Source organism: Oenanthe melanoleuca, chromosome 4A (genome assembly GCF_029582105.1).
Source record: "Oenanthe melanoleuca isolate GR-GAL-2019-014 chromosome 4A, OMel1.0, whole genome shotgun sequence".
Classification (NCBI taxonomy): domain Eukaryota; kingdom Metazoa; phylum Chordata; class Aves; order Passeriformes; family Muscicapidae; genus Oenanthe; species Oenanthe melanoleuca.
The window spans coordinates 19,172,122-19,187,226 of NC_079338.1; the positions used below are offsets into that span (position 1 = coordinate 19,172,122).

Genomic DNA, 15,105 nt, shown 5'->3' on the forward strand with positions numbered 1-15,105 from the left:
GCCTTGCAGAGGGAGGATTTCCAGATGTATGAGAAGTACTGCCAGAACAAACCCCGCTCTGAGTCCCTGTGGAGGCAGTGCTCCGAGAGCTCCTTCTTCCAGGTGAGCTGCTCCTATCCAGGTGAGCTGTTCCTTCCTCCAGGTGAGCTGCTCCTTCCTCCAGGTGAGCTGCTCCTTCCTCCAGGTGAGCTGCTCCTATCCAGGTGAGCTGCTCCTATCCAGGTGAGCTGTTCCTTCCTCCAGGTGAGCTGCTCCTTCTTCCAGGTGAGCTGCTCCTATCCAGGTGAGCTGCTCCTTCCTCCAGGTGAGCTGCTCCTATCCAGGTGAGCTGCTCCTATCCAGGTGAGCTGCTCCTTCTTCCAGGTGAGCTGCTCCTATCCAGGTGAGCTGCTCCTTCCTCCAGGTGAGCTGCTCCTATCCAGGTGAGCTGCTCCTACCCAGGCAGGCCCCACTGTGGGACACTCCTAATCCTAAACCCCTCCTCAGCAGCCCATAGTTCTGCATTTTATTTACTCTTGTGGGATAAACTAAACACTAATTGCTCACAGAACGGGATGTTGGAGGTTCCTGTGCCCCAGGAGCACAAGGCAGATCCACTGGCTGTGTTATTTCCTTGTTATAATATTTCTGTGGTTGTGGGCACCATCCAGCACTGACATGGAGCCTTTGAAGTCATCCAAGCCCACGGAATGCTGTTGGAATAACTACTTACAGATGGTGCAAAACTTAGGCTGAGTTCTGTATTCCAGGAATGCCAAAGAAAATTGGAGCACAAGCTGGGGCTGGACTCCTATCTGCTGAAGCCAGTGCAGCGCCTGACAAAGTACCAGCTGCTGCTGAAGGTATTTCATGTTCTGCTTTCAAAGGCCATCAGCTGGTGGATTAGATTTGTTTTATTTTTCAATTAAAGCTTACCTGTAAATCAGCACAAGCTTTGGATGACATACTGCTTATCTTGGCCTCTCCTGAAGTGATTTTCTGTGAAGATGAATGTTCACACACTTGAAAAAGGAACAAGTGCTTTAACATTTTTAAAGTAAAGACTCTGAATCTGTTCAGAGATGCAAAATTACAGAAGCACTTATGAGCCAGAGATGATCATGAGAATCTGATGAATGAAATATATTGTTGCATCTCCTCTCCTCAGGTGTTGATAGCACCTGTAATCTTTAATGCATTTATTATGTGCCCCCATCTCAGGCAGGGCAGTGCAGTCATTCTTATTCTGAATAACACTTGGTAGTAGCTCCTGAACCACCTTCTGGCCTCTTGAATGGGAATACATGCAGCTGTGGGGGGGCACAGGAGAGTGGAAATGAATTCTGTCTTCCATTTACTGACTTGAAGGCTCTGGATTTTATAAATTCTGTTCCTTGTGTCTGCCAGTCTGAAGACAGTCATCTGCTGCAAGCTCATTTGAGGGCATTGGCAGCTGATGAAAAGTCTGAGCCTTGTTTGCCAGATCTTACCAAGCAGGAAAACACAGACAGAGGAATCAGAAGAATGTGATGCTGCTCTCTGCTGACACTGTCCTTAAGGAAACACATTAAAATTGGCCATTCCTTGTTGAGCTGTTCACACTCATACTGGCTGTACTTTAGAGGGAGCCTTTTCTCCAGTGACAGGAAAAAAGAAACTCAGTGTAGGTCACTTCTGGGCACTGGAAACTTTGGGCAGGGTGGAAAACTCTGCTTTGTTCAAGTGCAAACATGTGCTCTCCTGTTTCTATTTCCAGGAGCTGCTGAAGTACAGCACGAGCTGTGATGGGGTTCAGGAGCTGCAAGAGGCTCTGGTTGCAATGCTGGATTTGCTGAAGTCAGTCAATGACTCCATGCATCAGATTTCAATCACAGGATATGATGTGAGCAGGGAGAGCCCTTGCAGGGCTGGGGGGCACTGGGGTGTCCAGAACGTGGGATCAGGGGTGCCCCTGCCAGGTGACAGTGCTCCCTCTGCTTCCAGGGCTTTGGGAGTTTCCAGAGCTGCACAGTGCCTCACTTGCCACCTTGTGGTTTTCCAGAGCATCTTCCCACTGTTCCCCTCTGTGTTCTGACCCAATAACCCACCTGGGCTGTTCCCACAGCATTTCCCATTAAATAAACAACTCTCTGAGGCTGGTTCTGAACCTTTCCCATGGGGTGGTTCTTCTCTGGGGTTTCAGGGAAGCTGCTGAGCCCAGGCCTGGGCTCCTGGAGAGTTCCATCCTCTGGTACCTCAGTTCAGGCTCACATCTCACTTCCCTGTCCCACTGAAGTAGCCAGAGCCCTTGATGTGCTCTTGCACAGGAGCTGGATGGTTTTCTGTTCTTTAGTTCTCCCAGTTTCTGACTGCCTAGCCCAGCTGCAGCCTGTCCTCCCCTGGCACCAGCTCCTCACTCCACTCTGATCCTTCCAGGAAGATCTATTCTTGGAGGGACGTGCCTTGGAGCAGAGCTGCCCCTGTCCCATCATTGTTTGCAGAGTCCCCTTACATTTGCACTGACGTTTTTTCCTTTGTTTTTTATTTGTCACGCTGTCCCCAGGGTGACCTGAGCGAGCTGGGGAAGGTGTTGATGCAGGGATCCTTCAGTGTTTGGACAGGACACAGAAAAGGGCCAACAAAAATGAAGGATCTGGCCAGGTTCAAGCCCATGCAGAGGCACCTGTTCCTGTATGAGAAAGCCTTGGTCTTCTGCAAGAAGAGAGAGGAGCACGGGGATGGATATGACAAAACCTCATCTTACAGCTTCAAGCACTTCCTGAAAGTAAGGGGGTGTGATTTTTGTTTTTAAGGGTGTTTTAGACAGCAGTGTGTATTGCAGAGCAGGAGTTCTGCAGAGCCAGAGGGACTTTCTGTGGTGTCCTGGCTTGGTTCTGCTGCTGAGGCTGTGCTGCCCTGTCCATGGAAACTGAGAGCCCCAGGGCTGTGCCAGTGCCAGGGAAATGGGGCTGTGCCAGTGCCAGAGAAATGGAAACGGAAATGGAGCTGTGCCAGGGAAATGGAAATGGAAATGGAGCAGTGCCAGGGAAATGGCAATGGAAATGCAGCAGTGCCAGTGCCAGGGAAATGGAAATGGAGCAGTGCCAGTGCCAGGGAAATGGAGCAGTGCCAGGGCAATGGAAATGGAGCAGTGCCTGGGAAATGGAAATGGAAATGGAGCTGTGCCAGGGCAATGGAAATGGAGCAGTGCCAGTGCCAGGGAAATGGGGCAGTGCCAGATCCAGGGGTGCTGCAGTGCTGCCCCTGCTCCAGCCTGTGTTCCAGGAGTGCCTGAGGCCATGGAAGGGTTCTGTGCCTTGCCCAGCCCAGCTGCTCCTGTTTTCCACCCCACAGGAGGCTGCAGGGTTAACTCCTCTTCCTCCCCACTCCTCTCTCCTTTGGAGGCTCCAGCTGCAGCTAAAAGGACAATTATCAGATGACAAGGGTAGCCCATGGCAAAATATGAGGGATGCAAAAACAGCTGTCCCAACCCTATAAATGCTAACATCAATAAAATTCCCTGAGTGCTGCTCTAAAAGAGACCTTCTGGCATTGTGTGTGATGAGCAGTTCCAGACCAGCATTTTTTTCTCAGTGCTCTGCCTTGTTTTTCTTGAAAAATGAAAACCCATGGGGGAATATATTAGATTGGAAAAACCTGAGAACTGGGAGGCAGAGCAGGTCCCTGCTCTCAGTGGGTTTGGGGAGGGATTTGCCATGAGCAGTCAGGAAACAAGGTGACAGCAGAGAGGTCTGCCAGCCCTGTGCACATTACAAATATTGAAATAAAAGCAAGCCTCAGGCCATATGCTTTGGTACCCAGTGTTTTCCCCAAACAGCATCATTTTCTTTCTGGAGAGCTTGTTCCCCCTGCAGGGCTTGTGCTACCACACAGGAGTGGCAGGGGAATGCAGCTCAGAGGGGAAAATCCTGCACTCTGGGTCCAGGCAATGTGTCCAGTGTGCCAGCACACAGAGGCAGGATTACACCTGCACACATGAGAATTGCTGTCCTGAGGGCAAAGTCCTGTTTCTGGAGCTGGACATTGGTTTGATTTGTAATTGCAGACAAAGACCTCCAGGATGAGTCCAGCACTGCCAAATCCACCACTAAACCATGTCCCTAAGGATCAGGAAACTGTTTTTCTTTGCAGCAGTGTTTTTTTGGGGATTCAGGATTGAAATGAGCTGTTGGGTCGATGCTGTGTAACAAATCATCCCTAAAACAAACTAAAGAATCCCTGGGGATGATATTCTGCACCCTGTGTGAGGTGAGCAGTGCCTGTTCAGCTGGATGCTCCAGGGTCACTGCAGTGCCAGGTGAATCTGCCTGCTGCAGATGAACACCCCAGAGCTTTGCACCAGCCCAGCTTGGTCTGCACTGCAGAGATCCCACAGCTGACAGTAAATCCTGGCCAGGGGGAGGAAATGGAATTTTGAAATCCACTAACCTGAATGAAGAGACCTTAAATCTGTCTCTTCCTGGCGCTTGTTCTTTGCATCATCATAGTAGATCATCTGAAATTTCTGATGTCTGGCTGCCTGGGCAGTTTTGTAGGAGCCTCTATAAATTGCCAAGGTAAACAAGGTGCAGAGAGCTGGGGATTGCAGTGCTGGATGAGGTGCCCTTCCAACAGCTTTCATCAGTTTTAAATTTTTATAAAATCAAAATAGAGCCTCACCCAGCTTTCTAAAGGGGAAATGGCCTTGAGTTGTGCCAGGGGGCTCAGCTTGGGTGAGGAGTGGGCAGCACTGGCACAGTGCCCAGGGCAGGCTCCCCATCCCTGGAGGGGTTTAAAGCCCTGTGGATGTGGCACCTGGGGACAGGTCAGTGCTGGGGGAAGGGTTGGCTCCATGGCCTTGTGATGCTGAGAGCAGCCTGGTTCCTGCTCCCTGGGGCTCTTTGTGTCCCTGGAAAGGGGCACCAACATGTGGAACAGCTGGAACAGAGCATTTGTCCAGGGCACCTCTTCTGCAAATCACCCAAATCTTTCAGGCCAGGAGCTCTGGGCACACACACATTACCAGGGGGGAGCAGCATGTTGAACAGATGTTATTTCTGAGGTTTTGTTTGTGTTTGGAGTGGATTTGTCTAATCCAGTCTGTGTGAGTAATTTATGATAGATGACACCTTTATTATTACACCTGTTCCAAAGCTTGCAGGTGGGACACTTGAGCTGGTTTTGGCCACTTCAATCAGTGGATAATTGCCAGCAAGCCCTGCCTTGAGGGAGGGGATGCTCATGTGCTGCCAGCTGTTTTCAGCAGTTCTCAGCTTCCTGGCCTGTTCAGGGGGAGCTCAGAGCCTCCTATGTCTGAAGTTTCTTGTCTCTATTCATGGTTTAAGCCTGGCTCAGGTGGGTCACACTGTGCAGATCCTGAGGGATTTGGGCCTTTGGTGTTTCCATCCAAACTCTCCAAAGTGTCAGTGATAATGAGTGATGTGATAATGAGCATTCAGTGTGCTGGAGGCTCAGGCTGTATCCCAAAATTAACCCTCCTTTTGGGAAAAAGGGTTAATTCCTCTTAATTCATCCACTGCAGGGATGGTCAGGGGCCAAAAGGCAGTGGACTCAAACTCCTGAAGGAGCTAAGGGCTTCACAAATAGGTTTGAAAGGTCACTGACAGAGGGAAACAGAGAATTTAGTGAGTGAATAAAGGATAACATGGCAGAAATAATGCACGTGGTAAATAACATGTCATGTATTTATAAATCTTCATGTGCCAAATGAGAGGAATTCTGTGCTGACAGAGGCAGCTCAAGTTAGCCCCTCTGATTCCCAAATGAAAAGTTCCCAAAGGCCCACTGAATTGTTTTGGAAAGCTGATCCAAAATGGGGCTGATGGAAAGTCAGGAGGGGCGAGCCAGGCAATGACTTTCAGTTGCCACTTAAATTAAAATTGATGAAACATTAAACTCAGTGAAAAGAGGTGTAACTTGCTGGGAGAGGGAGCTTTGTGTTATGTTTAATTTTTGTTTGGATTTGCAGATGAGTGCAGTTGGAATAACTGAGAATGTGAAAGGAGATCATCGGAAATTCGAGATCTGGTACAGTGGCAGAGAAGAGGTGTACGTGGTGCAGGTCTGTGGCTCCACAAAAATGGGAATTTGCACATCCTCACAGCAGGGAGAAGAAAATGTCTCCTTGCTGGTTGTGGCTGTAGTGACAGCTCTGCAATTCCACCGTGCCTTGCCTGCGTGTAATGGGAATCATCAGTTTTAAAAGATGAAGACTGTTTAAAATTTAGTAGTGGCTTTGGGGGGAAAAGGGGGATTTCAGATAATTACAGCATTGACAAGTGAGATTTTATTCCTACATTATAATGGATGACTCTTAATTCAAAATTCAGACAATTTTCTCTTCTTCCAGGCCCAAACAGTAGATCTGAAGATGGCATGGTTGAATGAAATTAGAAAAATTTTGTTCAAGCAGCAAGAGCTTATAAAAGGTACATTTAATCAATTTCTCTGTGCCTTTCCCTCTGCAGCAGAAGCTTTCCTATTGTCACATTGCTGATCTGAAGTCCACTAATTCTCACTGGAGAATTGATTTTTAGAAGCAAAGTGCTGGAGTGAGGCCTTGCATTGCAGGGAAATAACATAACTTGGAGCAGTAAAAACGGGGTGCTCATGTGAAAATCAATCACAGAAGTACATTTTTTTTGGTTGTCATTACCTTGGGGATTATTTCACATTATCACAGATTTAATTCAACAAGACACATAGCAGGTGCCTAATTTTAAGCATCCTCAGTAGCATGCTCAGGGTTGGATTTGTGCTGACACATCAATTTACTCAGAATTCAGTCTGTGCTTTGCAAGATTCTATTTTTCTAGACTGTTTTTCTAGACCTGGGTCTGTTTTCCTCTGCACAGAAATCAATAGGGTTGTACAAAAGGTCTAATTTTCAAAGTAATGCTTCAAGTGTGACAGTTGCTAGTAAAAACCTGAATTTTCAGCTGTGTTTGCCCTCCCAGCAGTGGAGAAGCAGCAGCCTGGCTCGTGCTCGGAGCAGCCCCTGCTCTCCTCCCAGCTGGGTGACAGGTGAGTGGTGACAGCTGGGTGACAGTGGGCCTGGGGCTTGGGGGTGCCCTGCCCTCCCTCTGGGGGTGCCCTGCCCTCCCTCTGAGCACCCAGGGCTTACTGCCTCTGTGCTGGCCCCATTCCTGTCTCAGGGACAGCAGGGACAGGAGGGGACAGCAGGGCTGTGCTGCTGCTCAGCCTCTGGTGGCCCTGGCTGGGGACAGGGTCTGCAAGGGACACCCCAGAGCCTGGCAGCTCAGCCCGAGCTGCAGCTGCTCTGCAGATAGAGACAGGGCAAAGGAGAGCAGGGAAAAGGAGAAACAGGGCCCAGGAGGCAGGGAAAAGGCAGGGCTGTAACTCAGGAGACAGAGAAGGGACAGGGCAAGGGCAGGGCTGCAGTTCAGAAGACAGGGCAAGGGGAGGGCTCTGACTCAGTAGAGAGAGCAAAGACAGGGATCTAGGCCAAGAGACAGGGCTCTAACTCGGGGTAGAGACACTGCAGCAACTCCCTTCCCCTCCCAAAAGATCCAGGCACTAACCCTAACCAGACTTAGCCCCTAATCCCTTAGAACTGGGCACTAAGCCCCTGATCTTTACAGAAACAATCAGAGGTGCCAGTGTTATTATGCTGGTGTTATATTATAATAGTACCAGTGTTATTTCTGACCCCATTTAACACAACCCTTTGGAGTCCCAGTCCTGGAGTGCAGCTGAGGCTGGCTCTGTGCTCTGGCCCTGCAGGAAGCAGCAGAGAGCCTCCATCAGCTCGGAGGAGAACGACTCGGAGCGCACCAGCCCGGTGCTCGACATGGGGCTGCTGTCCCCCCAGAGCAAAGCCCACAGAGGTGAGCCCCCTCCCCTCCCCCGGGGCCCTGCTGGGGGCCCAGCTGAGCCCCAGCTCTCTTGCAGGCTGGCCAGGAATGTCCCAGTCGCTGGAGATCTGCGAGGGGCTGGAGGAGTGGTCGGGGCAGCAGTACCTGTCCAACTGCTCGGACACCGAGGAGGAGGAGGGCAACCAGCTGGTAGGTGGGGTGGGACACCCAGAGCAGCCATCCTGCCCTGCTTTCCTTGCTGGGGAATGCATGTGTCCTGTCCTTGTCTCCCAGAATTTCCAGAGCTCACTTTGGGGGATGAGAAGATTGTTGAAATAGTTTTAATTGAGGTAGCTGAGAGGGCTCTGCCATTCCCTGCAGCAGTCAGAAATCACAGCTGCATGGTACAAAATGCAGCTAAATGAGATAAGTTTTCCTCTCTGCCACAGTCTCCAGGAAAGTACAAAGCCCTTGCAGACTGCAAGAGGAGAGGATCAGAGGAGCTGCTGGTGAAAAACGGGGATGAAATTCAGCTCGTGCATGAGGACGGTGAGGGACAGTGGTAGGTATTTGGGATTGCTTTGCCTTATCTCTGAGAGCTGCAGGGCAGTCCCTTGAGATGTCCCTTGCCTGGTGATGGACTCACTGCACTCCTGGCTGAGCTTTAGACCATCCCAGGAGCTGGAGGGTTCATTCTCCTGCCAGCCCTTGATGCACTGGCTTGGCCTGGGGAAACAAGGCAGGACTTCCCTCCCGTGGCTCTCAGTGTGAGCTGGGTTTAACCAGCACCTTCCCAGCCCCTCCTGCCATGCTCTGATGGGCATTCAGATGATTCCCTTTGCCCATCCCAGCTCTGGGCTCATTGACAGCCACAGCAACTGCAGAGCATTTCCTCCCTCAGACAGCTGCAGGTGTGTGACCTGGGCACACCCTGGGCTGCTGATGCTGGACCTTGGTCCATTGGAAATCAGAACAGGATAAAATAGAACATTTCAATTCCAAGGGATCTGCAAGGCTCATCTGGTCCCACTGCATTTTGTAAAATTCAGTTTGTTGTTAGCAAAAGCAGATGCAAAGCATCTCAGGTTTGCTGGAAGTTCACCACTCCTGGGGGCTTCAGCCAGTGCCAGCCAGAGATTTCTCACACCAAGTTTTTTTTGTTAGCACAAATTTCACTGCATGGGTGAGACAGAGGGTTGTCACTTATGACCATGAGTATTTCCAGCTGCCTAAATCTTGGCTTGAATTTAATTCTAATACCCTGACTAAAATCATCCCACCAGTTTAAATAACAGAGGGGTGAGAAAAATAATTGTCCCTGGCTCCTTCAGCAGCCAGTTTTCCTCAGCTGGAATTTCTGGAGATCTCAGGCAGGAGGACTTGAGAGGGAGTCCTGTTCTCCATTGTTAGAGAGGTGTAGGCTTTTTAATTAGGTTCCTAAATTCAAATGCATGGCCAGCTCCTGTTAAAGTGGTTTGACCAAACGGTTGCTTGCAGCCCTGGCTGTGCAGGGTGTGCCCTCACCCGAGTGCTGCTGGCTTGGTTGGCTTCTGCTCCTAATGCTGTTGTCATTCCAAGGTTGGTGAAAAACCTGAACAGAAGAAAAGAAGGCTGGGTCCCTGTGCACAGTCTGCAGATTGTAGTCGGTGACTGCAGGTTTCGGAATGCCAAAGTTGCAGGTATTTGACAGCACACCTAGCAGAAATATTGCAGTGTTTTTAAATCAGGTCTTTTTAGCCATTTGATTACACCTGATGTACTAAATCTGGCTGCATCTGCCTCTGCTGGAAAAATAGAAAAGCAAGCAGCTATTCCAAAAAGCCTGCAAAAGTAGCAAATTAAGCTTTTTCTCTTTATTTAATACGTTAAGACGTTTCTGAGACTTTAGGCACCAATAAATTAAAACCAAGCATTTGAAAACTTAGATTTCATTGCAAGAGCACTGGGTAGAAGACTGGGGAGAAGAGATGGAGTCTGACCAGGGATTCCTGTGACTGTTCTCCTCCCTGCTGTAGTTCAAGGCCCGTGTGAACAGCAGGTACCTAAAAATCTGCTCCTGCTGCCAGAGACGTGGTGGCCTGACCCAGCTCTGTAAAGGCAATACTTCCTCCCTGCTGCCTCACTGCTGCCCTCACTGCTGCCTCACTGCTGGGTAACCCATCCTTAGATCAAGTTTATCATGAGCAGGTTACCAGGTTTCAGCCAAAGGCTTAGAGTCTCCAAGCCCATATTTCTCATTTTCTAGCTGTAACTGTACATAGGAACAGGGAAACATAGGAGATGACACAAGAAAATGCCTTAAGAGCAGCCTGTTGCCCTTGCCATGCCTGCAGTGTCACTGCTCCATGTGTGCCTCATCACCATGCTGTCCTCTGCAAGTGGGAGACCAGGGTTGGAATGGAACAGCTCAGGAAGCCCACATAGGCTCAGTCCATAAAACAATAAAAATGCTACTTATGACTGCATGAAGCAAATTTTGCAAGGAGGTTTCTCTTTAAACACTTCTTTCTGTCACAATCTATTATTTTGATGAATGTGAAGGAAGCCATCTGAAAGGCATAAAATTCTTGATGGTTTTTGGTACATTTCAGTGAAATCCTTGCTATAGAGGAAGGTTTTTTATCCCCTTTGTTGCAGGGCAGTCAAATCTCACAGGTTGAGGGTTTGCTGATTTTCTGTCAGGGGTGGTTTTTGATAACCAGTGTTCAGGGTTTACTGGCACCCTGTTTCCAAGATGCAGTTATGGCTCCCTTGATCTTCTCTCCATGTGGAGCTTCCCCAGCCCCTCTGCAGAAGGGTTTCCAGCTGGGAATGCATCTCAAAAAAAGGGTGCTGGGCAACTTTGAACCCTGGTTTGCATTGTCGGTGGTCATGTCCCCAAAATCCTGGAGACTGTCAGCTCCAGGCTGGTTTATAAAGTTGCTGAGTACAAGCTTAGGGGAATTGCATGTGGTGAAAGTGCCAGCTGAGAGTGGCACAGCCCTGCCAGGCACTGCAGAGCTGTGCCCAGGGCTGGGAGCACTGAGGCTCTGCTGTTCTGATCATGCCTGCAGTCCTCAGGCAGGATTCTCATCTTACCCACACTCCAGGAAATCTTGTAGGATGTTCTGTGCTGTTTCCTGGAGCTTTTCAGCCATGTGTCCTTGCAGCCAGAAGCAACTTGCACTCTGAAAATTCATTTTTCTGCAGTCCTTCTGCACTCAGCAGTTCTGTCACCCTGGGGCTGGTGGCTTCACCCTGCAGGTGACACTGCAGCACTGGCTCCTCAGGGATGCTCTGGGCTGGGCTTTCCTGCTGCTGCAGAAGATGGAGCTCTTGCTCCAGAGTAGCAGAGGGAGAATTGGGCAGGAGGGAGCAGCAGAGCTCTCTAGGATTGTGAGCTGCTTGTGCTGAAATGCTGTTTGCATGTTAGCCATGTCAACCCCACTCACCTTGTGGGGTCCCCAAGAGCTTGGAGAGGGTTGGAGTCACTTCAGTGCTGGGGGAGAGGCAGCTCTGGCCTTTTGTGGGGGCACTGCCTGTCTCATTGCTCAGCTCCAGGGTCCCCTGATTAAAACTCTGTGTCCAATCACAGAATTGCAGAGCAGAATTAATACAAATCTGGGGCTTGGGAATCTTTTCAGGGCAAAACCTTTATCTGAATAGAATAAATAATTCCCTTACCTTCACACTTTTCCTTGGCTTTGTGCTGTGGCTGATACCTGCATGCCTACAGGCTGTTCCTCTCCCCTCCTGCTAATTAATCATTCCAGTGTGGAGCCAATGCAAATCAAAATGAAGTTACAGGGATCTTTTTGCTGTCCATTTTAAGTTAGCAGAGGGGTGTTTAAGTGCTTCACTCCCCAGCCATTCCAGCTTTGCAAATCCACACTCCTGTAAATCTTGGCCTGGATATAAGCCATGAGATTCTCTGGGAGGAAGGTGGCTGGCCTGGAGATCATTTTGAAAATGAATTTTCCTTCTGGTGTGCCTCTAGCTGTAAGTTCTGACATTAGTCCTTGCTGCTTTCTTCCAAACAGATTTATTCTCTCTGCTCTGCAAACCCATGGTGGATTTTTGTCATGTGCATGAAGGCACAGTTTTGTATTGCAGGTGGTAACAGGCAGAGTTCAAAATGAAAAATATTTGGGGAGAGCTGTGCTCAGAAAGAGCAATGCTCAGAGTGTAACTGCTGCTGAGGCTTTTGTCCTGTCCCAGTTTCCAGCTGCACACAGCTGTTTGCAGTGTGAGTTTCCAGCTGCACACAGCTGTTTGCAGTGTGAGTTTCCAGCTGCACACAGCTGTTTGCCCTGTCCCTGTTTCCAGCTGCACACAGCTGTTTGCAGTGTCAGTTTCCAGCTGCACACAGCTGTTTGCAGTGTGAGTTTCCAGCTGCACACAGCTGTTTGCAGTGTGAGTTTCCAGCTGCACACAGCTGTTTGCCCTGTCCCTGTTTCCAGCTGCACACAGCTGTTTGCAGTGTCAGTTTCCAGCTGCACACAGCTGTTTGCCCTGCCCCTCAGCACTTCAGTGACTGCAGCCACAGGCTGATGTGTCTGTGCAGGGTCCCTTAGGGCACTGCTGGTTTTTTTTGGCCTCTGAAGCATTCAGCAGGGTCTCTCCTAGGACCTGAACAGCTCTGAGAAAAGCAGAAACCATTGCCAGCCTGACAAAATCAGGAGCCTAGAGAAGGCACCAGCTGGCCTTGCTGTGCTAATGGAGTGAGAGATGATGGAAATGAGTCAAACCCTGTGGTCCTGCCTTAGTCAAGGCTCTCACTGAAGCCAGTGGGAGTTCAGCTTTTAGGGAGAAATGCAGGAGAGCATTCATTTTTATTTTGTTATACAAAAGTTACTTGATTACAGGGAACAATGTATTTCTTGGAATAAGATCTTTAATATTAACATCATTCTCCATTACTTTATAGATGCTGCCCTGTGTAACACGAGAAAGTTTAGTTCCCCTTGAGTTAAGGGTGAACTGGTAGCATCCTCTTTTCGATGCTCTCTGGAACTTTCAGCTCAGTGTTACAGAGAACTAGCACACTAGCTGGAGTTGTCCTGTACAATTCATCACATTCCCAGACCTCCACAGCTCCATCTGCTCTGAGTGGGACCGGGGTCCTAAGCAGCTTCTCATGCTCATAAAGGAAGCCATTCTCCGCTCTTTGTTTCTTTTTGCCTGTGGAAATTATGGTATTTTATTGATTTTTTTCCTGCTGTTTTTCCATGACATACATCATGTTTCATCAGAGAAGTGCACTACAGTTTCCTGACACTTTGTTTAGATGCTTGAAATTTCCTCTACAGGTTGAAGTAGGTTTTGCCTACTTATTAGCTGACAACTGTTGAAGTTGCAAACAAGAGTTGAGTTTTGGTAAACCAAAAAGAAAAAAAACCCAACCAAACAAAGAAGCTGTTATGTCCTGCTTAATTGATTTTATGGGTGGATTTTTCTCAAGTATCTGCTTCAGCTATGTGAATGTAATGTTCTGTAAGAGCATCATCTGGCTGACTCACATGTGAGGATGCAATAACACTAAAGATCCTCTCTTTGCACTTAGGGCCTGACTCCAGCCCACTGCAGCCTCCTGATTTCAGTGAGGTCTGGATCAGGTCAAACTGACAACTCAGGGTTGTCACCAATCACTTTAGGGTCCCAAAGTGTCCCAGGGCTGAACCTGTATCTAGCAAGTGTTGAAGTTTACATTCATGTATGTACTTTTGGAACACGTGCCATAAATCCAAGCTAAATGTCCATGTTTGCACTAAGGGTGTTCTTGTGATAAGACTTTTTCAGCATCTTTAACAACAATGTATCTATTGAATTTTTGGGAAAGGAAGAAGATTGAAGACTCATAGTTTAATTTTGTGTTTCTTTGCCTAGATTTGCTTTTGTAGAACATAGGTAGGTACAGGTGGTTTGAACTTTTAACAGGTGTGTGCAAAGAGCAGCTGAGTGTGTGAAGCAGGGCTCATGGTGTGCATGCAGTAGTGAATTTGCTCTGCCCCAGCCAAATGAGATGTTTATGCCATGGACTAAAGGGGGACCTTTATGATCTGAGTTTTATTTGTGAACAGCCCTTAGGCACAGCCCCAAGTTCAGTTAAAACATCCTGGTTTGTGTTGTGGCTGTTTCTGTGTGGAGGAGCTGTGGAATTGTGGAGCTGCTCCCTGGCTGTGCTTGCCTGGGGGTTCCCAGCCCACAGTGGCCATTGCTCCACTCTGGGTCTCCAGTTTTGGGGTGACCCTTGTGACCCTCAGGGCTGGGCAAAGCCAGGAGCCAGCAGATCCTTCAGCCAGGGCAGTCAGTGCAGAGGTGTCCAGCCACTGAAGGTTCTTATCTATTTTAAATCAATCACAGTGCACTAATTAGCTGGGAGAGTAGGAGTGTCCTAGGTTCCTGTTGGGGCTGTTTGTGGTGGTAACAGTTCTTGTGGTAACAATGCACATTTTGAGGTACAACTGTAAATATTTGTCTGAAACATAGCACACATTGCATATTAAATGATTTTAATCTTTTTTGTCTTCCATAGTTTTAAATCTAAGCTTTTATTAATTTATGGGGTTGATAAGTTCTGCAAATCTGAATGTACAGTCTGAGGTTTTTAACATTTGAAACTTTGCACACATGGTATGTTCCCCTGAGTATGCTGTTGAACTAGGCTCTTCATGGATATGTATAAATTACAGTAGAGACTTTTCTGACTGCAAGTTTAAATGAACTATATTGTATATGTACCTGTAAAAATGTGTTAAATCTATATTTAAAGATTAAAAACTTGTTAAATAAATCCATCTGAGAATAAGCATTTCTGTTCAAAGATATGCTAGAAGTATAGACAAAAAAAGTGCTCACAGTGTTGGTCTTATTTCATTTCCTTGGAACAACTTAAAACCTTCTTACTGCATTTTGGTTTTAAGGTAAGCAGTGGCAGATGATCCAGTCAGTTTCTTGCTGGATGCAGTGGCAGTGAAAGTGGGAGAGGCACTTGGCACTCATGCTGAAGTCTGAAGGAGCAGCTGCTGCCTCCCTGCCCTGGTCTGGGTGTCCCCAATCCCCCCATGCCCATCCCAGCAGGGTCAGGCTGTCCCCAGCTCCCCCATGTCCTTCCCAGCCCCCCATGTCCATCCCAGCACAGCTCAGGCTGTCCCCAGCTCCCCCATGTCCATCCCAGCCTCCCATGTCCATCCCAGCAGGGTCAGGCTGTCCCCAACCCCCCGTGTCCATCCCAGCCTCCCATGTCCATCCCAGCAGGACCATGGCTGTGCTGAGCCCCAGCCTGCTCCATGTCCATCTGTCTGGGAGCAGTGTGGGTGCCCTGCTGGCCGTG

The 15,105-nt window shown here is 48.7% G+C and overlaps 1 protein-coding gene across 4 annotated transcripts in view; it reads left to right on the top strand.

Annotated features, from left to right (window-relative positions):
* Positions 1 to 14,292, top strand: part of MCF2 (MCF.2 cell line derived transforming sequence) — a 49,887-nt gene extending 35,595 nt beyond the window's left edge. For 2 of the 4 annotated variants that reach the window (XM_056491091.1, XM_056491094.1), the window contains 12 exons: positions 10 to 102; positions 750 to 842; positions 1,736 to 1,861; positions 2,522 to 2,743; positions 5,948 to 6,040; positions 6,329 to 6,407; positions 6,936 to 7,002; positions 7,723 to 7,826; positions 7,891 to 8,003; positions 8,243 to 8,355; positions 9,372 to 9,472; positions 12,700 to 14,292. In XM_056491091.1, the coding sequence (XP_056347066.1) occupies positions 10 to 102; positions 750 to 842; positions 1,736 to 1,861; positions 2,522 to 2,743; positions 5,948 to 6,040; positions 6,329 to 6,407; positions 6,936 to 7,002; positions 7,723 to 7,826; positions 7,891 to 8,003; positions 8,243 to 8,355; positions 9,372 to 9,472; positions 12,700 to 12,740 (1,245 nt within the window). In that variant the 3' untranslated portion in view covers positions 12,741 to 14,292. Of the gene's footprint in view, positions 1 to 9; positions 103 to 749; positions 843 to 1,735; positions 1,862 to 2,521; positions 2,744 to 5,947; positions 6,041 to 6,328; positions 6,408 to 6,935; positions 7,003 to 7,722; positions 7,827 to 7,890; positions 8,004 to 8,242; positions 8,356 to 9,371; positions 9,473 to 9,718 lie in introns of all 4 variants that reach the window. The other 2 variants (XM_056491090.1, XM_056491092.1) reach the window with 2 other exon arrangements.
* The last annotated feature ends 813 nt before the right edge of the window (positions 14,293 to 15,105 follow it).